Below are 23,761 nucleotides of genomic sequence, written 5' to 3'. Positions count from 1 at the left end.
AAATACCTGAGCCTAATGCCAGCTAGCAGAGTAGCTAAATGCACAGTTCTAGTTTTCTACATCATAGAAACAAGCTGTCCCACGTTAAGCTACTGGCCAAATGAACTTGGATCATAATGATATGATTTTACAGGATCCCCATAGGGAGTAATCCTAAGCAAGTCTGCTCAGAAGTCATTTTATTTGTGGGGCTTGCTTTTTGGATTACAGTGTGGATCACAAGGAGACTGGCTCCAATAGTTGCAGAAAGTAGGCTATACTCATGCACATTGGTGGCAATATGGTAGTAGATGTGACATTTCAGTCTGAAGTAGCCGTTTTATTTTAAGCACAGCCTGTTGCATATATATTCAAGTATTAATATTAGGATCCTCATCAGAAAGCCAGACCTTTGCCAAAACTTGGTTGGTTGCCATCCTTGATTACCAAACAATTGTCCATTAACACTAACAGCACATCCGTTCTCCGGCAGCCCAGGGAGGGGCTTATCCCATCAGTCATGTTAGGAGCTACAGATGTGGTCTGTAGTCAGAGACAAGCATTCAAGGAAAGTAGTCCAAATTCAGTGGGAATAAAGAGCGTGCCTCTTCTCCTGCTCACCTACACACCCCACCTCCCTTCCTTTTCTTTAACCATTATGTAGCAGGTTAAGACAAAAGTAATATATTGGGAAATTATCCAGTTCTTCTTTAATGCTTTGAATAGAGAGATGTGATTAATCTCACTTTCAGCTCTTTTCGATTACTTAACCAACTGCATTCTGAATGTAAACACCCATACTATTAAAACAATAAGTGTCCCTAATTGAAAGAGTCCAAAATCTATATGATAAACAGCTTTGGAGCCATCTCTGAACTAGATTCCATTCCAAAGCTGAAATCCAACACTTTTATCATGAAACAACCTCCACTATTGTTTGCATAGAGCTAGACAATGCCTTACTATTTAGAGCCAGTAAGCTGTGTAAAAGCACCTACATGCAAAATGGTATTATTTTTCCTATGAGGACATCTTGTGGCCACTTTCAATATTTACAGTATTGATTATTTGAAACCGGTCTTAAAACGTAATTGCTGTTTCTATAAAGAGCAGAAGCAGAATGGGTTCAGCCCCCACAAACTATAGTACTGAACTGTGTTTCTGTTCAGGCAACAGGTGTTGTGTCAACTTTACCACAGGGGTGACAAATATCCTGTAACTATGTGGAAAGTAGCACAAAAGAACACCCTTTGAGCAACAGCACAGAAGGTTGGAGCAAAGCAGCAATGAATTAGCAGAAATCAGCCCCAACCACTGCACAAGCCTTTGCCCCCCCCCGACACGATTTCTGCCATTCCCCCCTCCATCTTCAGCTCCTCCCTTCCCCCCATGCACTACAGCTGGAGGAGCAGACCATGAGGAGCAGCTTTTCACGGAGTAGAAGGGAAAAGGAAGGAGATCCATTCCATTGGTTTGTTCCCTTCACAGGTTACTGCATCTATCTGTAGTCTTTGGTGGGTACTGGCTGTTCTTACGATTTTTCAAACTGCATGAGTATCTTTAATTATAAACTAGCATCTTTAAACCCATTATGTATGCGTACATGCATATGTATGCATGTGTGCACACATTGCCTCATGGGATGCTTCTTGAATTGGACAAACAGGCTTGCCTTGATGTACCTTAAGGTCTGAGTTCACGGAGTCTGCTTTAAGTAGAAGCTGCAAGAAGAGAATATGAAATCTGGATCGCAACCACAGCACGGGTCTCCCTCCACCTTCAAGTGATAAAGTGATCATCTGCAACCTCCTCACCTATACTGCTATCCTGATCCAGCCCCTCTCAAATGCTATTTAGCAAAGTTTAGAGAGACTGAAAACCTTAAAATGTTTATGAGATAAATGGCAAATTATAGTCTATGGAGATGTTTAGGTGTTAGGCAAGTATGCAGTTGAACTTAACCTTAAATATCCAAAATGTTTCAACAGATGAAGTGAGCCACCTGTAAATCAAAATAGGAAAGGGGGTGTTACACAAGCATTCCTATTAACACCGTCTAAGGCTGCATCCACAGATGACGAGATATTGCACTATTACTCTGCATTACCTAAAACAGTTGAAGCCCAAAGAAAGTCTAGATGCTTTCAAATCAGGACCGTATAAGAGCATCATGGTATGTAAGTTTGGCAGCTGTCCTTGTATTTACCTAGTGAACTACAAAATAACCAGCAATCTTATTTTGCAATGGAAAAACAAAGCACATTTTTAAACAAATAATGTTGTTCCAACAAGAAATCCTTGCTACGGACATAGATGACTGAACTGAACAAGGGGCCACGCTCATCTTCATGGTTCATGGGAGAAAACATAGAATCATAGAGCGGAACCACAAGTGACAAAAGGCACAGATTAGACACTTGTCAGCTTCCCTCAAGTTTTGATGGGAAATGTAGGCATCCTGGTCTTGCAGCTTGGCTCTCTGACTGCTGTCCAATGGACTTTTCAACTGTCACTTGTCCAACATTCCACCAAGCTGCCTACATTTCCCATCAAAACTTGAGGGAAGCTGACAAGTGTCCAACCTGTGCCTTTCGTCACTTGTGGTTCTGCTCATAGAGTTGGAAGGGGCCATACAGACCATCTAGTCCAGCCCCCTGCCCAGTGCAGGATCAGCCTAAAGCACCTCTGACAAATATTCATTCATCCAGCCTCTTCTTTGCTCCCTTCAAAGAAGCCAATAGCAAAACACACTCCCAAGGCCAAACATACCAACAAATATCACTTCCCCAAAGTTTCAGAAAGTGAGGGAGGATTTCTTTATACACCCAAGTCCTCCTCTGTCTGCATCCTATACTATCATTGGCTCGAAGGGGCCTTGCAAACTGCAGCTGCCCTTCATTACCCAAGCTCCTAGGAGTTGTAACATTATAGCCCCATTCTCTCCCCTCTCCAAATAACACAAAAAGACACACACCTAAGGGCCACAAGTTCATTAGAAAAGGTCCCACAGGATTAATTTCAGCTGCTTTTGTGGGTTTGGGATGTTTTCTTTTAAAATTCATCATAAGTTTACTACTTTAACTTTAGTTCAAAAGAAATTTATTTTTAAAAAATTTGGACTGAATATCAATGCCAAATTGGATTTCCCCCTAGCTTTCTTTGGTGGTTATCCTACCTGACAGAAGAGCTTTCCTGTTTCCCCAACCAGACCAAGAGCTTGAAGGCTAGGGGCACAAGCAGCCATACGCTGCTCACCTCACTCTCTCAAAGTGCGGGTTTGCGAAATTAGAGAACGGCCCATTGACCTTCAGGAAGACTAGCTGCTCAACCTTCTAGAGGAGAGACATGAATGGCCACATTGCAGGTGCGGCAGCATCATACCGCAATTCGTACAGCATCACTGAAGAGGCCAGCCAGCAGCAGCCAGCTATTTGAGAAAATGGCAGGCACCGATTTAAAAAATTTGTTTCGACACTGTGAGAGGCTCTGTGGTTCCCGCTCACCGGCCAGAGACAGCTGTCTCAATCCCAACCTGGGGTCCCACTAGGCGAAGAGCTGTCTCCCTTTCCCCCTTCCTGTCTGGTAGATGAAAGGAAAACAACCCCAAACGAGGCAGAGAACAGCAAAGGCTAAACCCTGGATTTGGTGGAGGGAATCCCAAAGCTTTTCAGGAGCAGAGTTCTGCCCCCTTGAAAAATTTGGGGTCTCTCTGCACCATTCTGAAAATCCCCAAATCAACATGAAAACAGTGATTGGGGGGTATATGCCAATTCATACGGCTGGCAAGGTAATCTCTTCTACCAGTAGACCATCTGCAGGACACAACCTGGCCCTTTCAAAACGGTTGTCATGAAGTGTCATCCATCAGTCCAAATAGACAAAGCTGCAGGCTTGGGAGGGTGTGTTTGGTTTAATCACACATTAGACTACATTTTCCACCCTGGCTTGATTTGTTTTAAGATCTTCCAGCATTCAAGCACAGTAATCTGCTTTATGTATCTAGCGAGCTGTGCTGTTGCTACTTGGGACCTAAGCTTAGCAATTCATTTCCTTTGTGAAGGAGCCAATATCCTCAATCCCAAACAAGACACACATCTTGTTGATTACATTTAACTTGTCACAGCAGGCGGCATAGAGGTCCTTCTTGTGCACAGCTTTAAAAGGATTCAAAAACAAGCACCATATTAATTTTACATTGCGAGGAAGTTTTATTTCATTCTGTAACTATGTATTGGTACTTATTATTGATTGGAGCAGTGTTACCCCCATTTAAGAGTCATAATATCACATTCCCATCATAAAACATGGCATGGGTTAAAAGGGCAAGGCAACCAAGTTTTACTAACAAGGACGAAGACTCTTCTCCCAAGCAGAACATGACGCAAGTTACATTCAGAAGAGTGAAGGCTGACCATTGCAACATTTCAGCATTTCACAGCTTTAACAGTGTATTCTATTTCTATTATTAAAGCAAGCTCACACAAAATGCACTTTTACTAAAGGGGAAAGTATATATGTGTGCTATTTTGTACATAGCTCCTTCTCATCAGTATGTGGGAGAGAGGAAAAGAGCTAATTTTTATGTAAGATGGTGATTTCAGCTGCACAAAACAGGAAAGCAGCCCCTTCATCGAAGCAAAACATTTATATCATAAACGGAAGTGAAAACATGCAACAAAAGAAATCTGCTGCTTGTTTTTATAGAAAAAATTATATGCATATACAGAAAAATTCTTAGCAGCTAAACTTTGATGTCAAATTGTATAGAAGAATTTTCAGTTTATCATCAAGTCTGTTTCACGTTGCTTATTGAAGAAGGTGAGGTACACTTTTGGGGGAGAGTGAGAGCATAGCATCTAGGTGAAGAAGCCACAAACTTTCACAAAAAGGCTTCTTTGGCAGCAGTGAGCTCCAACCCAAGTTAAACTTCAACAGTAAGCCTAGCAAACCTATACTGAAGTGATGCTGGATTTCTTAACAGAACAAGCCCTTTCTGTTCTTTTGGCTGGTCCATCAGCATGTGCAGCAGTCCTGTCAGACTAACAAATCCCACAGCTTCACCACAGCCAAAGGCCAACGAGAAGTCCCCTTGAGTGACAAACCCCAGGAGAACTCTGGAACAGTGAGACGTTACATCTGGCAGCGGGTCAGGCCATAAACCCAGAACTAGATCATCTTGCTTGGTTGGGATTACATTCATGGTACCAGATGCACTATTTTGCTTCCCCTTCCCAATACTCTGCCTCTTTTTCATTGCCTTTTGTTTTAAAACCTTGTTCTTGAAGACATCACTGTGTTTAGGTTCCTGAGGACCAAAGAAGTGTTTGTCTTTGCTTAGTTGAAACAAATCATCTTTTGATGGGATGCAAATCATGGCATGCAATTCAGGGCTACCTCTTTTAAGAAGGGTCAAGCAGACCCAGACTAGAGCCCTAGGGTAGCGCTGAACAACAGGCAAGAGGGTATCTGCAGTTGGTTCCTGCTGATCCAATGCGGAAGCATGGTGCCGGATCTTCCGAGTTTTGACATATGCAGGCTGACACCAGGCCGATACCTGCCGTAATAACTTCTTGCGCCTATTGAAAAAATACCACATGTTAGAGTGTCCGGGAATGCAGTACACTTTTTACTGAGTCAGGTAACTGCAAATATTTCACAATATATCCATATTTTATTGCTGAAATTGCCAAGGGATGCAAGTGTGTATACACATGGTATAAAAACACCAAGACTGCGGACTGTTTAGAGTTTAAATGACTCCATACGTGTACAGAAAAAGAGAAGCATCATCTTTTGAAGTGTATGGGAGGCACACACAGTATTCACGTTGAGTGTGCAGGTGGAATGACTTGGAATTTTTGCAATTAGGAGTATCAGCTGGCTTGGACCTTGAATGAAGCTACTTATTTGTGGGGGCAGGGGAACTATGACAGCTGTGTGCTTTTCTCCCTGGTAACAAAACCCATTACGTGTCTGGCAACACAGCTGGAAGAGATGGGAGAAGGGACATGGCTCAGTGTAAGAGAATCTGCTTTCCATGCAAAATGTCCCAGGTTCAGTCTCCAGTTCAAAGGTTCTGGCAGTAGATAAGACAGACCTCTGCCTGAGACCCTGAACAGCCTCTGCCAGTTAGACAGCACTGACTTGATGGACCAGCCATCTTAAGGCAGCTTCCTGTGTAAGCTGGACACCACTGTTCTATCTGACCGTATTGCTTTCACAAGGATCCCAATTAAACCATCCGCCTGTCCTCCCCCACCCCTCCTCTCTACTGCCCCCTGATTCTCCACTCCTCCCCTCTACTTCCTCAGGCGGCTTCACCCCTGCCTTTCCTGTCCCTTTCCCCTTTGCCATTTCGTCTTCCCTCGTGGAGTGCTGCTGCCTGCTCAGCAATCAAGCCCTGCCCAATGATTTTATGAGCAAATCTTGCACCTGGATGCCCGGCCACATGGGGCTCTGAAGCCTGCCCACCTGGCTTGACCTGCTCCCATTTCCAGGGCAGCCCTGGCCTACCATTCTGGTGTCTGTGCCTGCCTCTGTGGCTCTTCCCTTCTCTCCGCTGCTGGCAGGTAAGTCCTACCCCCCCTCTATGTGCACTAGTCTGGGCCCCACACTCCGCCGCTGGCTTGCTGGCACAGAGCTGCCACATCAGTCACTGGTGGGGGGGGGGATCGCTTTCTGTGCTGGATTCAACATTCAGACAAATGGTGCTTTTTTGAGTGAGACTGAAATGAGGAATTTGGGAGAAGTTAGATTAAGGTTAGAGGTTAGTTTGTTTGTTTTGGTCATGACAACCAGGGTTATTCCATATTTATGTACTATGACACTTTTGTCACAGCTTTAATTAAATTGTAAGACAAACTGAAGAGCTTAAAATTAGGTTTTGTGGCAGCAATGAGATAATATAGTCATTAAAATACAAAACCCTGAAGGATTAAAAAAAAGACTCGGTCTGAAATTTGGGGGCTGGCTGTTAGAGCCAAACAACATTTCTTAAGGCCAGGCCTAAGAGGATACTGTACTCCAGGGCTCACTTCTGTCCCAAGACAGCATCATATACAGGCCAGTCTCTGTGAATGGTTCCTGTGGGACAGATGAATATATCCCCCCCCCATTTATTTACTTGAGATATTTATATTCCACTTTTCTCCTCAATGGGGATCCAAGCTGCTTACAACATTGTTCTTCCATTTTGTCCTCATAACAATCCTATGAGAGGTTGTGTGAGAATGACTGGCCCAGGTCACCCAGTTAACTTCCACGGGTGAGGAGTGATTCAAACCCAGGCCACTCTGATCCAAGTCCAACCACCACACCACACTGGCCAACAGAAAAAAAAATCAGAGATTCGTTTTACATACCTGAGGACACAAAAGGTACAATTTGAAATAACTTCATCGCCCTTGTGTAGTTCTGTCACATCAGTCACACCTTCCATCTGCACGTTGTTTTGGGAAGATGCATCCATTTCCTTCCTTCTTGGAGACTCTGGTACAAACATACCATGGCTGGGGCCACAAGAAGCCTCTCCTTCAGCTGCCAAGTCTTCACTCTCTAGGACTGAGGAGTCCACATATTTATGACTAGCTTCATTCCTAGCCTCCCAGTCCAGTGTGAGCTTCTCCCAGGGGCAGAAAAATGGTTTCAGGGTCCCGTGTTTAATGTAATTTGCTCTTTTTGCTGGAGGACGTCTATGACAAAAGAATAATATTTCCAGTTCAGAATCAGTGAAAAAAACCCAGAAGTTACATCCCTACAAACATTTGCTCAATTGAAGGATCTTTTAAAAAATGGAGTTTTCCCCCTCATGATTAGCTCCACATTGTAAGAAAATAAGCAACTCTGTGAAGCTAACAGAAAGACTGGACCAAGGTCACCCAGCAAGCGTCTATGGCAAAATCAGTCCTCCCAGGTCTCAATCTGACACTCCAACTACTGCACCACTCAGCATCTCTGAAGAAATCCACAGGAGATCATGCCATGGTCCAGAAGGAGTCTTTTAAAGATCACAACAATTCACTTCAGACATTTACCTCTTAAATTTTTCCAGAAGATTTCTCTCTAGTTCTCTGGCAAACTGAATACCAGCAGGACAGTCTGGGTAATCACTCGGAACATGAGGAGTTCTCTTATACAGGGAATGTTTCAGGCCCTCCTGCAAGCCCCCCACTCGGGCACCTCGATAGATCTAAAAAGCAAGAGCATTCAGTCACCTCAGACGCTTCTAACTGCAAGTCAACACCTTCAGAAAAGCTTTCTCCATTTCAACTACCCCCGTCCCTTTCTATTACCCAATGAGGTTTTAAACTAGTTCAAAATGAAGCATTCCTAACTGAAGTCTCACAACCTAGTACAAAAACTTCAAAGTAAGATTAGTTGATAACCATCAGCTATGAATTATTTCATTATACAAAACTACCACTACAAAATGTCCCATCTGCAGAGAGCATAAAACAAATTGCAGAAGCAGCCTCCGTTATGATCTGATTTATAAACAGTGAGATGATCTAAACAGGAGTGGAACAAGACAGGGTTCCTAAAGACAGAGTTATAGGAAGCCCGAGAAGGGGGAAAAACAAGAATTACACAAGGATAGACTTCAATCTTCAATGTAATATTGCTAGACATGCGTTTTTACATTAGAAGTTATTCTTGATTCTGGATTGCAACTTTCGCTTTCTATGTTTGTAATTTTCGTTCCCAAATGTAAAAACAGACCTCCCCCCGCCACTGAATCATTAGTAAAATGAGATCCAGCATGAAACTCCTGCTTCTGGAGGCCTCATTGCCCCAAGGGAACGGAAAGAACAGGATAGGCGAAGTCATTCAGTCCACAAAGTGTTTTCTAATTCACTGAGGATGATTGCATCTCTTCTGACACAACATACACAATCGTATTTGCTGAACTGCATGAGGCGTACATCACATACACCAAGTTCTTATGGACTGCTTTTTTAAAAGCATCAATTTATACTAGAAAAAGAACAGTTTTAAACTACTTACAAAAAAAAAACAGCGTAAGAACATTTGGAATAAGAAAGTTAGGATAAATATATCCAGTCAAGCCTAACTACACCGTTCCCTGCCCTTGCAGCTGGTAAGATACAGTGATTTTCTTTAGTTCCACTTGGTCTCTGGCTCCTCTTTATTATACATCTTAGACCTCATAATCCCACCCAGATCTTGGTTAATCAGTGCAGGCAGCTCTACATTTCATTTCTCAAAACTGCCTCTGATTTTCATTTCTCCAGATCAGCAAGGCATTTCTGTATCTCTTTCCTATGCATTCTATGAAAAACTGAATAAAAGCATTTCTTCCCCAAAGGCAACCTTATTACATTGAACAAGAATCAAAGGCAAAAATGGTGGAAATTGTTCCACCATTCCTTCACAGGAATAAATCCCATTATGATGATTAGTATTATAAGCAAATGGAAAACAAAAACACATTAAAGCGATTAATGTAAATTTCCCTCTGATTTTCAAACTGAAGTATCACTTACAAAAGGAAGCCAAAATGCCATGCCCCAACCTTTGGGCAGATAAATATCCCAGCCACTTCCCCAACCTGGTCGATCTTCTCCAGCTATTTTTCCAGGCTGCTGAACCAGGAGTATAGGAATTTTTGATTCTTGAGGGCCCAAGTCAAGATATGATCCAGGTATCAGGAGTTTACTTCTTAGACTATTCAGGTGCTGAGACGATAAAAGCAGACAAAACATTCTAAACTCTTGAATTGTTTTTTCAAAGCAAGAAAAACACTCAAAACACCACCACCATATTCTGAGTTTAAGCATACATTCAAGAGCATTTTTTCCTCAGGGTAGTGTTTGTAAAACTGGAGTCTGGGAGGCCTATGAGTTCTTTGGAAGGTCAGAAGGTGAGCCCCTCACATGCATCTGGGTAACATGAAAACAAAGCTCGCTCAGTTTTCTGGGAAAAAGGAGAAGGACTCCCTGCCCAGAGGAATGGGATGAAATCCACTCACTGTCACCTGCCATAACCAAACTTCCAGGTAACCTTGCAACAATAGCCATAAAGCGCACAGATCTTGTTACTGGCCACAGCCCCTATGGCAGCCATTTTCTGGTGGTGTCTTCTCAAATTCCCATAGGCTCAACAAGGTTATAGATGTAAAGATAATTAATATCATCAATAACTATGAAGGAAGTAACTATTAAGAAATTACCTGTTCTGGCATTTTATTTTCTGTAACACTGTTACAGATATTCCGGTCCCAGAGAAAACTCTGTGCACACTCCGCAGAAACACCTTCTAAGGTCAACTGTCTAACCTTCTCACCATCTAAGAAAACAAAGAACCAAACAATAGAAAAAGAGAGAATGCACAAGAGGAAGCAATGGAGAGATTATTAAAAGCTCTTTATAAGGTCTGTTTCCAGATTGTCACTATTTGTATGTTTACAAGCTTTGTACTTGGTTAGAAAGGATTTTCCATCAAGAGTAGCTCAACTCAGGGAACAATCACCTGCTCAGAAAAAGATCCATTCAGCTCTTACGAGCCAGGTAAAGCCACCAGCTTGCCCATTAAGCAGGTAGTGGACAATAAAGGGGGGCAGATAGAAGAGCTAAAAGTTTAGGAGGATGATTTTGGTGAGAGACGGAAAACAGCTGCATCCTTGCCTTTTAAATAAGCAATATGCTTCCTCAGAAGGGAGGCAGGTGAGATCATGCTTGTGCAACAGAAAACTGTCTTGTTCTGCACAAACCAGCGTGGTGTAGTGGTAGTATCTAACTAGGATCCAGCAGACCCAGGTTCAAATCCCTATTCAGCTATGGAAGCTTAATGGGAGACCTTGTGCCAGACAGATGTTCTCAGCCTAACCTAGATCACAGTGTTATCGGGAGGATAAAATACAGGAGAGGAGAATGATGTAAGCCACTTCGAGTTCCCACCAGAGAAAAACATGAGGTATAAATGAAGTAAATAGCAGAGCACTATATCTACTTTAACACGTGCTACAGGTGACTAAAAAAAGGTGAAAGAATGCTACTATTGCTGCCATTTACCTTGAAAAGGTTGAGGAACATTTATGACTTCAACGCCTGGCTTAAAATATGCCTAAAAGCATTCTTAACAAGCAAAAGAATGAAATAGTGAAATAGCAAATATTTTTTCTACAAAACAAAATATTCTTTACACTAATGGCTGTGGGATGCCCAATTTCAGGATATCCCTTTTCTTTTAAAATGAAATCTTCTCTCCGGATGGTGGAAAATGGGAACAGCTGGCCTTCAGCTAATCATCAATACCCTCACATAACACTGCATCCATTCAAGGCCTTCTCTTTTCACCTTTAGGTCTTCTACCACCAACTTTGGCTTGAATGCACTACCTGCAGAATCCCTCAAAACAGAAATGACTGTTACATTCAAACTCAGATATAGCCAAACCAGTGAAAAGTTAACAGAATCACACAGATGAGAAACAGCTAATGTACCTTTCTCCACCTCCTATCCCCAAGGCCCTAAGAGATGCAAAAGATTCTGATAAATTATGAATTCAAAAAGAAGATAGACTCCATCACTGGTTATTGTCCAGGGAACAATGCATAACTGCTTTAAAGGAGACACAAGGATGAAACACATTTTTATTGTGCAACACCCAATAATGTTGCAATGAAACATGTTGGGTCTGAGAAAAAAGAGTGACATCTCACAAGGCAGAGTAAGCAGAATTTTGGAATTGCTCCTGATCGACATGGAAAGGAAGGACCAAAACTCAACAGACAAAGCATGTGCTTTACCCATAGAAAGACCAAGTCTCAGTTCCTGGTACCAATTAAGTCTCTCAAGTCACAGAGCAAGGGAAGATACTCTGTATGAGGAGCCTGAGAGTTGCTCCATGTCAGAAGAGGTATGGCTGGACTTGACAGAAGAATTCTCCAATTTGGTTAAATTCCCCAGGAAGAAGCAGGGATATAGACAATCTTGAATGAGGAATTATATGAAAAGGGTTTTCAGATAATATTCAGAAAACAGTTTTTCTTAAGATGAAGATTTTCTGCCCTTTACCTGCACTATAACTGAAAGAGAGGCAATTGTGTGCACAAAAATGGTTAGAAGTGAAATCATGAACTTATGAAACTTACAAATGAGGTTGATGGCACTGAATTATGAAACTTCCAATTCTTAAATGAATTACAGAAAAGGTATCTAAAGTCAAATAAACTTCACAGGCCAATATCAAAGGTGAGGAACTTGGAGCACTTCCCTTATTCTCCATTGTACTTCTGTTCTCTCGCATACAGAAAGCATTATTCATACCTTTATAGGGCATAACAGAAGATGAACATTTATCTCAGGGTACAGCACCTGTTGGCCTCGCCAGGATTCGAACCTGGATCATCTGTATAGTTTAACAGAGGCTTCCACTGAGCACAAGACCAGTTTGGTGCCATGTCCCTTCCTCGCAGCTATTTTCAACATAATCCTCATTTAGCATGCATACATCTACATGTAAATGTACTACCTGGAACATTCCAGAGTCATTAGGCGGACAGTGATAATCCATATAATTTTGATTTTTAAATGCATGAATTCAACTTAATACAGAATTGGTTAAGTTAGCCATGGAAGACACTTTACCTTGATATTTTTCTGGATTTGGCATAGCTTTTGACCTCTTTTTTGGCAAATTCACTCGTGGATCCCCAACAGTCAAACCCAATACAGTACCTGATGGAATGTTTGAGGAACTTAACCCTTAAAAACAGACAAAAGGAAAGGATGTACCCTTACACAGTTTCACCAATAAATATTATCGGTATATAGATATGCTACACTGCTGCCTAAGATTTCGTATTTGTTCTATGAATACGCACAGTTTGAAAATTTCAATCAAGAGTGTATGGGGAGTGGAATCATGAGCTTTTGCACCATAAACCAGGAACATCATGGACTGCAGTTGCCTTTGGCTTAAATGTCCAAAAGAGTAAATTTACACACTGAAGGGGTAAATCTTACATTTATGACTGAACGTTTCCTGAGCTGGTATTAAATTGATTGCATTGTCTTCAGACTTTAGATATTTCAGGAAAAAGATGCATCCTAACCATGTTATGCAGTGGAACACACTTCCATCAGCAGAATGGAGGAGACCCCCCCCCCCGCTTCTCACAGCAGACCCCACTTTGCTTCCCATACTCCTTCAGTGGCTCACTGCCCCCACCCAGGGGTGCAGCAGTGATTGCTTCAGTGAGGGATGGTCTGCTTATGCTAGGTAGGATCCAAATCAACATACACTGTAGTTTGCAAAAAGCCAAAGTAGAACTTCAACCGATCAGCTGTAATTTTTTTCTCAGGATCAAAGACCTAATAACCTCCAACTGGCAAGGAACTAAAGGAGATACCTATCCTTGTCAGTACGTTATATTTCTGTTCTTTTTATGAGTGGCTGTCTGTATCCCTTGAAAACAGCAAAGGGAGATGTGATAGAATGGACATTAAATGCAAGGATTACCAACTGCTGCATCGAGAGGGGCAGATAAGGAGTTAAAACAACTGCCTGAGGGGAAGATGATTGGCACGCTGTTCCCCCCTCTCTGTGAAAAGGTTACAAACTGGAGCTGGCAGGATTGTCAGAAGAAGTCAAAAGCTTGGAATAAGAATTCTAAGTTACACCCAAATACATGCTACCACAGGCTTCCCAGCCCCAGTAAACAACCTTGTTGGTTCTGGAGGGAAAATCTACCTCACAGTGGGGGAGGAGTGGGGATGGCCAGAGCCAGGCCTGTGCCCTATCGGAGGCTTTTGTTTGAACAATATTTTATTACACCAGGACAAACATCCACCGTCCATCCCCAAGGAGCCATATTCTAAACAAATTAAACGTTGATAACCTAATTAAGAATCTATCAGTGGAATCCTCACGAGATAGAATCAGGGATGGATCTAGGGTTGTCGGCGCCCAGGGCAACCCTAGTCTGACTGCACACGCGCACAGTGTGCACGCACTCCCGCCGCTGCGTGATGACATCATTTTGGTGACGTCATCACGCAGGGTGGAGCAGCAGAGGCAGCGTGCGGGGCTGGGAAGCCGCCCGTGCCATTCGCCTCCCCGCAGGTGAGTGGTGCGGGTGGCCTCGCAGCCCCCTGCGCTGCCTTTTGCCTGCCCTGCAGGACAGCGGGAAGCTGGCTTGCCATGCGCGCCCTGTCCTGCAGGGCAGGCAAAAGGCAGCGCAGGGGGCTGCGAGGCCGCCCGCGCTGCCTTTTGCCTGCGCTGCAGGACAGGGGGTGCGTGGCAAGCTGGCCGCCCCCTGTCCTGCAGGGCAGGCGAAAGGCAGCACGGGAGGCTGCGAGGCTGCCCGCACTGCCGCCCGCACGCTCCTGGCGCCCCCTCCCTGGCAGCGCTGGGGGCAGACTACCCCCCCTGCCCCCCCCTCAATCCGGCCCTGGATAGAAGAGGGAGCAGCAGTAGCAATATTTACCTTGCAAAAGTTCAAAGAAGGCTTCTTGACGATGATGAAGAGACACCTGCTCAGGATTTCTGCAATTTTCTACCCACCAACTGTTCATTTCAGGATATGTAGTCTCCAGGTTCTAGAAATAGAGTGAGTCCATTTAACACTACAAGAAAAATCTAAGGCTAGAACCTATGAAGCCTTTCTGCCCATACAAAAAGTCTTCTACCAGAGGCAGAGGCTCTATTTGTGTTGCCCAACTGTTCTTTGCCACTTACTGCCTGTGTCATGCTTTTTCTTTTTTTTTACAGGACTGAGTCCCCCTGAACCTCGGCAATGCCTTTACAGAGCACACAGGTTCCTAGTGGGAAGTCAGGAAAGATCTGCCTTTCCCTTCTGTGGGCTCTGCAGGGGGTCCAGTGATTAGCCTGCTGCATAGCTTAATTCTGCATTAAAAACTAGCTATGGTATAACTGCTTCAAAATGAATCTGAAACTAGCAAGTACTGGACAAAGTTTGTCAGAAGTATGCCAATCCATGTATGAGCATGCACACTAGGCTGTGTCCAGAGATCCATCAACGGAAGGTACTGAAAGAAGAAGGGAATGACTTTGACCCACTTCTCCATCCTCAAACTGCCGTCTACCTACCCACATGGCCATTTGTCTTGTGACCCTTTAAATAAAGGGTCTGGAAAAGCATGCCAACAGCAAATTTTCTTACAGAATGGACAGAGGCAGCTTTGAGTGCCTCCGTAAGGACACAGTGTGAAAGAGGACCGATGAGTCGGTATCTGAGGATCTCCATGGTCAAGTCACTGGAAAAAACAAGAGTTAAGGTGAAAAATGAAACTTTCAGTCAGATTGTTCAAGCTAAGTGCAAAAGACAATCAGCCAAAGAACCTAAATTCTGCTGCTGTAAGAAGTACCTGATCATAATTCCTGAAGTTTGTGATATCCATCTATATGACTGATGGGGGTCTCTGGTTCCATCACCAATAATTTTTTTCACAGGGACATCTATTTCACCGTCATCTTTCTGCTTCCTTTTTTGGCCAACTTTTTCAGTGATGTCAGTTTTGCTTTCTTCTTGGGGCAATGTCACCACTGGTTTGGCAATACAGGAATCCATAGGCTCAGAACAGTGGCATACTGCTTTCAACTCAGCCAGTATATCCTAAGTGAGAATGAGAAAGAGGTTCCAATTTGATAAGATCATCTTCTCAGAAGAGATTTAATAATGATGATGATGAGGCTTATATATCACTCTTCTAGACAGATTAGTGCCCCACCCAGAGCAGTGGGCAAGTTAGCATTATTATCCCCACAATGCAGGTGGGGAGCTGGGGCTGAGAGGAGTGGCTTACCCAAGGCCACCTACTGAGATCATGGCAGTAGTGGGATTTGAACCAGTGGAGTGCTGATTCACAGCCAAACCACTTAACCACTGTACTACTTGTGGAGTCCTCTGAAGGTCTGCAAAGGGACCCTAAATGCTGCTAGTCTTTCAACTGAAGTTAAGAATACCTGCAGTCTCCTGACCCACCTGGCTATTAGACCATGCAGATCCCATGACTCCTTTAATAAGCTTTCCTTGGTGTCAGAATGGATCTGATTGGGGGGGGGGGGGGTTAAAGAAAGATCTGTGATCATTACCCAATTCCATGATGCAAACCAAGGCTTGTGCAAATTTTCTTTAAGAAAGGTCCATTTTAAAAAAAGACTATTTTCAGCAGAACAATCCAAGATGAAAAAGTTACTTTGGGCTAATTATATGTACCTTGTTAATTCTCTTTGTGCTAAGGTAACACAAGCCTCTGAATGCTCCATGTAATGGACTGCTTGTGGGCTCTGTCACTGGGAGGGTCTCCACAGAGAGGCCTGATTCCCACATCACATGTCATGTAATGTATAAGATGGAAGAGAAAAAATTGCATGCATCCAGACTTACACACTCCTGCTCCTCTGCCACTGAAAGCCAAGTGACTGCCAGGTAAGTTTGGGAACTGGCCCCAAGTTCCACTGCAGAAGCAGTTGCCATTGACACGTGTCAGTAATTTCTGTCCAAGTACTTTTCACAATATAAGCACTTCACACATTTTAAGGGAAAACAATAGCAAGGCTTTACCTGCTTAAAGGCTGGGTGAGTCCATATCCAAAGTTGGCGGCTGGCAGAACCAACTGCAGATTCATTTCTGGGTTTCCAAATGAAAGTAACTGGACCGAGGGCACCTTCAGGGTATCGATCTCTTTGGTACACTGTAAGAGCACCCTGACGCCTCCCAGCTAGGCAAGGAACAGCTGCAAACGTTGGCCCTGAGGAAGGACATGTGGGAAAAGCAAGATGTTTAACCTTCCAAGGTCACTCTAGGCACTCCTCAAGATAAGTTTTGGGATCAGAAGCTCCTGACTAAATATTACCTGAGTCTACATTGCACATTCGAGCTAGAGCTGTCAGGAGTTCTTCCTCCTTTCCAATCAGTTCCAGGCAACAGTAGTATGACAGATCCTGATAAAAAGAAAAGCTATTGAAAAGAAATCTGGCTAACATGATAAGAGGCGGACAAAAGAATAAAAATAATCAAAATTTGAATCACTTTTCCAGCTTCACAAAATGCTCCCCAAATGACACACAACCCTTAAACTGCAAAGAAGGAAGCCACCTGTCCCTTCAGTGAGCTAAAATAGCTAGTGAATGAACCCATGAAGCTGAACCAGACCCTTGCTCTATCAAGGTGAGTTCTGTCTAGTAGGACTGGCAGTGGCTCTTCAGGGTCTCAAGCAGAGGTCTTTCACATCACCTACCACCCAAGCTTTTCAGCTGGAGACACAAGGGACTGAACCTGAAACCTTCAGAATGCAAACCAGATGCTTAACCACCAAGACTCGGCCCCTTTCCATCTTCAGCAGTAGCTGTCAGATGTCTTTTTGGATTAAAAAAAATCTGCAGCTGGTGGCAAAAATAAGAGGGAGTCAGCCAAAGCTACTTAGGTAGAGTTCTGATAATCCTGCACTGTAACAGATCTCACTGTGTCAAAGACAAGTCATGCGGCAGAGTTTTACCAGCTTTACCTTAAGATATCAGGAAGTCAAGGGAGGAGGGTGGGGTGAAAGGAAAAGTGCTTTTGGTGTAGGTCATACACTAAAGGTTAATAAACAAAAGGTCAAAAACAGCATCATGAATTTGTTCCACAAGCTAAGCAAAAAACGCTAGTCAAAATTGCTTCATATGTTAAAGTATCTTACCACTGTATGAAATGCAAAAAGTTACCTAAATGCAAAGAGTTATCTACAGACACACAAGGCCAAAATGCTCAGTTATTGTTAGCAAACACCACCAATAGGTGGGGGAGAGGGGAACAGCATAAAAAAATTGGCCAGATACAGCCAAGTCATTTCATCTTTTCTCCACCCAACAGGGGTTTTAAACTGCCATCTTGCCAAGGTAAAACATTCATAAGCCTTCACAGCACCTGAAGCAGGCAGTGGTTCGCCATGGCTCGGTAGCAAGCCCGATAGCATTTTGTTGTGGGCCTGTCTCCTAAGCAGTAGCCCCATTTCTTCACCATGTGAAATCGTTTTGCATGCCAAATGTGCGTTTCCAACCAGATGTTCTTCTTCTGTCTGCGATTGAATTCAGCCACCAAGTTTATATGACGTCGCCTGGCTTTACGACACTTGCTCTTTGGGAGTTCTTTTTTCTGATGTTCAGGTTTCTCCGCCTGTATAGTTGGCACAATGAATAACTTTTTAATGCCGTCCTAGTGACAGGACATCAGGTTTAGCTCCTCTGTACAACATAATTAAAGTCCTCATTGATATTAAGATCACAAGGATCTCCATCAAGATTTTCAGTTCTGGAAATCGGCTGATTCAGCACACGTTGGATAATGCACTTCCAATCCTCTTTAGAGTTCACTTGGAACTGAATTTTTTGTGTGTGAAACAAAAAATCCACTTCCAAACTATTGCTAACGTGCATTGAAAGTGTATTATCCAACGTGTGCAGAATCAATTGTCTCTCAAAGCAAACCACTGTCTCACAGCTGCTAATACCCAAGGCTGTAACAATTCCTTCTATGTGAGTACTCTACCAGACTACTCCAAAGGGAGACTACTCCAAAGGGAGTATTCTGGCAAAGTAGTAACCTGGTCAATTTTTTAAACTAGCTTCCAAGTTTAAGACAAAACATGCTTTATAAAGACAGTAGCCTAACGTGCCTAATACAGTGTTCTCTTCAAAAGTTAAGTTGGTAGGAGCATCACCAAGCTACTTGGAAATCCATTGGCACCTACTGAGTTCCATGGCCTCTTCTACAAGTGTCAGACCCCAAGGCTGAAAATAATTCCCCACTCTTATCTTATGATACACTCTACCTAACCCTCCTAGTGTCCCAAAATAAACCTCAGCCAACAACTAAACTCTGATCTACCTCCCAACCAATTATCAGCAAACTGTCAGCTAGCCCCTTTACTAAAAGATTTTTATCATTCTGCTTGATTGGATTAGTTAAGAGGAAAAGAAGACACCCCAGCAGGTTTATAAGGAAGGAGTTCCACAGATATGGGTCTTCACCTGAAAGAGCCCCCCCCCCCACCAGTCAATAATTTGGTTGCTATTAACCACCACGAAGGAACACAGAACAGAAGTGACATGCCAAAGACTGTATGAATTTTAAAAATAGTTGAACTGCACTGGTTTAGCTATTGGAAACTAGCGCAGTTTACAGAGCACATGGAATGAGGGTGGAAAGACATGGGGACCGGAGTGTCTGAAGGAGATGAGTAACCACACATCATCACCCTCCAGAATAATGGAAACCGTCCCACAGAAGCCTGCTATGTCCTGCGGCACAACCAAAACTTTATGGTCAACAGCATTTTGAGTCCTGCACAAATTAATTAGGAAAGAAGTTGAGATTTTATCTGGTACACAGAAGTACCATGTCCCACTGAAATCACAAGACAAAGAAGCACCTCTGCTCTGGCAAGTTCACGGAGTCGCCTGGGCAGGCGCTTGACGTTGTGACTCATTGCTCGCCTTCTCATGTGCCTTGGCAGAGACTGAAATACTAAAGTGTTGGACGACTTTTGCGTAGCTGCCTTCAGCATGGCCTTTATTTCAGCAGCTCGAGCTCGAACAAAAGGAGAGACTGAAATGAAGAGAACAAATTTGTTCAGAACACGCCCTGTGATTTATTCAATTCATAGCATCTGCTATTCTTGTTGAGATCCAAGGCATATTACAGAATTAGGAAATAAGAAAAACCAGTAAAAAACCAATAAACATAACATTTTAAACATGTTATGTTAAAGACCATAAAAACTTTTTATGGACTTTAAAGCTAGAACAGTACGTGAAGGAATTCTCCTCTCCACAGCAGTGAAGCTTGAAGAAAACCAGTTCATAAAACATTACATTATAGACAATGTCAACCAACTTCAAACCTCTTAAATTAGGTGACAACACTTGTGATTTTTTGAGGGTTTAAATGGCTCTGTTTTTGTTACTTGCCTTAGGTCCCAGTTGCCTGACAGAACGGTGGGCATACAAGTAGTTTAAATAAATAAACATATGCATGCAAAAGATGCCACAATATGAACTTAACCAAAATTATTATCCTCTGCTATGAAAATAAAACCTATCAGCACTTGAAGGACGTTCATGTATGGATGTAAAAGTCATGACAACTCAAATGAGTTCTGGTGTCTTTTTGTTTGTTTTTCCTTGCTTATCAGGAAACTACAAGAGTGTAAAACAGTCACCTGCATGATCACCTATGGCAAGAAGAAAACTGCTGCCAAAAGGCCAGGGAAGAAAGCATTATAGGAATCCATTCTCTCTTTTTCCAGGCCTGAGATCACTGGCACAGCTTCTGCAGGCATTAACAGACTTCACACATCAACAGTTTTCTGAAAGCACACCACTGCACAGGAAAGGTTGTATAGTATGTTACTCCCCGTGACCTAGTTTATAGCTTAACATTTAAGCATATGGCTCTTGGTATTCATTCATGCATATTTACCTGTTAAATATTTCGGCATTCCATGGGAAATGCTTTGATGAGAGTATCCTCGTGAGGTTTCAGAACGCAATTCTATAAAGTCAAAGAAAACTTTTTATAGACGAACATAAAACTATGTTCCGAAACAACAAACTAAGTGCACGCCACAATATATATTAGCAACCCACAAGACAACAGAATGGAATTATCAAGAATCACTTGCCATTAATTAGGTACATAAGAAGTTCAAGCCCTACTTGATCTAAACGGTATTTAAACAAGAGATTTTCATAGCACTATATGAAGACACTACAGGAGACACTAACATGACAAATCATTTACAGATTATTTAATACAGTTAAGTATTTGAGCAATGTACTGACCTAATGCTAAACTACAGTCCATATTTACATGGTTCAGTAATTCAGTAATATTCATTCCTATTGATGCCTACACAAAACCTTAGAAGTTTACTTTGTGATTAAACCACAACATCTTCTCAAAGATGGTCTAATAAACCAATTTAATAGCTGCCAAGACAGTTCCCATTGAACACTTATTCATGTAATGCTGCCTGTAGTAACTTAAAACACCTGAATTCTAAAAACACACGCTTCAAAACAAACCTTACCTCCAGGTACTATATTTAAGATTAGAACAGAAATGATGTTTAAAGACATTCAAGCTTTCTATAGATCACTGCAAATCTGCACATTGTTAATCTTAATACAGTAAAAACTTTTGCATCTAAACAAAACCTGAAAATACTACTCTAGAATTTAAAAAGCGCACAATTACTTCATTAAAACAGGTTTACTTTTTCTGCTTCAGTTAAAAGCCTCTATCAGCAGTATAGCGGTGGAGAGAAAGTAAATGAGCTACCACAGTTCAAGACATGGACAGAAATTATGTTTGTTCCTTCATTCCTTTTAGTCCATGCAGGGTGATTTCAGAAGCAGCAGTTTGGTGGTACAGAGAAACCTGTTGCTCCAAGTCCAAAGCTAAACCTTTGTGAATTCTAGATTTGCCAAGCACCACCCATAACAGACAGAAGACCATGTCCCAGTGTACTAGCAGCTGACCTATAAGATTTGATTTGTATCCCAAGGTTACTTTATTAATGAAGAGGTACCCCAATAATTAAATGTGGTAGTGTTGTTTCACAAAAACTAAAACAGAAGAAGTTGAAAACCATGCAAACATTACAGCAGATAAACTATAAGGATTACCTTGTCTCTTACGTTGGTGAGTTTCTTCACCTCCATTCTGAGACCACATTGCATGGGGACTAGGCCCACCATCAGAAGAAAAGATCACACTGGTGGGCTGATTTTTCATTTTCTTGGCCCTTTTCTTTTCCTTTGCGTTTGGCATTTCTGCAATAAGATGACAAAGTTACTATACAAACAACTAATGGCCATTGGGCTCTGGTAGAGTTATCATCATGGCCAAACCAGTACCACAATCAAACATGGCAATTCAAAGCTAAACAATACGTATAACTATTTAGCAGACTATGAAAGAAAACACCAAGTGGAGAAATTTATGCCTTTGATGACTTCAAAGGTAGATTTTTTAAAAAAGACTACATTTTGTTCCCACTCCTGAAACACACAAGGAGCTGCAGGCAGGTTCCATAGCTCTCCTTTCCTCATGTTATGCCACCAACATATCCATAAAATGTCAGGCTGAGAGAGTGTGATTGACCCATGATCATCCAGTGAGCTTTATGGCTAAATAGGGATTTAAAGTCCAGAAAAAAATCTCTGAAAGCAGTTGACGTACAAAAAAAGGACAACAATTTACAGTCACATTATAGCTACATAACCACTGCACAAAGCTGCGGCAACTTTTAATTAATGTACTCCTGACAACTTTCTCCTGCATTTTTTGCAGAGTCATCTCAAACCTCACACTGCAGAGGCTGAGTCAGCACCTACTTCTTATCTTGGCTGCAGTTCATCTATCCTACAGCTGCAATATCAGCTGCAACTGACTCTTGGTGGTGGAGGAAAGCACCAACATCTCGGATTTATGCTGACCTCTTGCTGGAGTTTTCAAGGCAACAGACTAACAGAGGTGGTTTGTCATTGCTTTCCTCTGCACAGCAACCCTGGTCTTCTTTGGAGGTTACTAACCAAGGCTGAACCTGCTTAGCTTCTGAGACCTGATGAGATCAGGCTAACATGGGCCATCCAGGTCAGAATGTAACTAGCTCTTAGGAGCTCTGAAAGGAAGCAGTAGTGGGCACTTGCTAATTACCATCCAGGGCAGGAGAGGCCAACCAAGGCAGTCGGAGCATCCTTCCCACTCCTGCATATTTCTGCAGAGTCACTGAGGAATACTCATAAATATACACTAGGAATGCTATTGTCTTTTATATTGAGTGACCTGAAGTAAAGTGACAAGAAAACCAATTTTGAATTTTCCCAAGTCATTTAGCAGTAGCATCTCTCTTTCTGAAAACCTATACACTCACCCCCATAATCTGCCTTTATGAAACTAAAAAGAAAAACATGTCTCCTTTAGTATCAGGGGTTTAATATACTGAGACCATGTGGTTTAGTAATGTTTGTTCCAAATCTTTTTTCAACCTTTAAATTGCAGTGTACCTTTAATTATACTATTCCATGACAGGAAAGCCCAGTCTCCTCACATATAAGAAGCTAAGTAGGGTCAGCCTTGGTAAGTAATTGGATGGGAGACCTCCAAGCAAGACCAAGCTTGCTACGCAGAGAAAGGCAATGGCCCAAGTGGGGGTGGCCATAAGGCAGTTTAGACTTGGCAGTGCCAACAACATCGGTTTTTGCTCTCACCTGAACTGAATCCTCGCCAGTAAAGAACATCAGAGCACAGAACAGGAGCAGCGTATCTCGGGCACACGATACCCTTTACACATACTCAGAGTCAGTCTTATTAATATGGAACGAAACAGGCGCCCACCCGGAGGCTTGCTTAGCTTCAGCAAAACCAGCAGGGCCAGGATTCCTCCAGCTACCCCCTGCCCGCCCACCCCACGCAGAAGCCTAGGGAAAAGATGGGCTGCCGACAGCCGAGCGCTCCCCCCAAAACCAAAAGCCTCGTGGAGGCCCAGCCGAATTAAACTCGCGTTCACTCCCCCCGCTGTATTCTGCCCTTTCATTAGCTTAAGCGAAACTGTTGACTCAGCGCCCGAGCCTACCCGCAGCCGCCTGGACGCCGCGTCTCTCCGACGCTCCTAACCAAGCCTCTGGCGGCGACCCGACCCGCTCAGCTCCGTCCCTCCGCAGGCTCTTCTCCCAAACCAACCACGTTGCGTCCACTTCCTCAGAGACATCACGCATGCGCACTCGCACCACCCGCTCCTTTCCGCAGAA

The 23,761-nt window shown here is 42.9% G+C and overlaps 1 protein-coding gene across 1 annotated transcript; it reads right to left on the bottom strand.

Annotated features, from left to right (window-relative positions):
- Positions 1-4,190: 4,190 nt before the first annotated feature.
- POP1 (POP1 homolog, ribonuclease P/MRP subunit) lies at positions 4,191-23,631 on the bottom strand. Its single transcript, XM_054985139.1, has 16 exons — positions 23,587-23,631; positions 21,635-21,781; positions 20,427-20,498; positions 19,378-19,553; positions 17,874-18,122; positions 16,822-16,909; positions 16,529-16,716; positions 15,330-15,577; positions 15,125-15,218; positions 14,429-14,540; positions 12,588-12,704; positions 10,169-10,284; positions 9,483-9,674; positions 8,013-8,167; positions 7,341-7,670; positions 4,191-5,555 (listed from the first exon to the last, which is right to left on the bottom strand). The coding sequence occupies exons 2-16, from the start codon at positions 21,777-21,779 to the stop codon at positions 4,901-4,903; spliced, it is 2,937 nt and encodes a 978-aa protein (XP_054841114.1). The 5' UTR covers positions 21,780-21,781; positions 23,587-23,631; the 3' UTR covers positions 4,191-4,900.
- Positions 23,632-23,761: the final 130 nt, after the last annotated feature.

The sequence above is a fragment of the Eublepharis macularius genome, chromosome 7 (assembly GCF_028583425.1).
Source record: "Eublepharis macularius isolate TG4126 chromosome 7, MPM_Emac_v1.0, whole genome shotgun sequence".
Taxonomy (NCBI): Eukaryota; Metazoa; Chordata; class Lepidosauria; order Squamata; family Eublepharidae; genus Eublepharis; species Eublepharis macularius.
The sequence above is the reverse complement of the archived record's forward strand: the minus strand, read 5'-3'. Positions and strand labels throughout refer to the sequence as shown.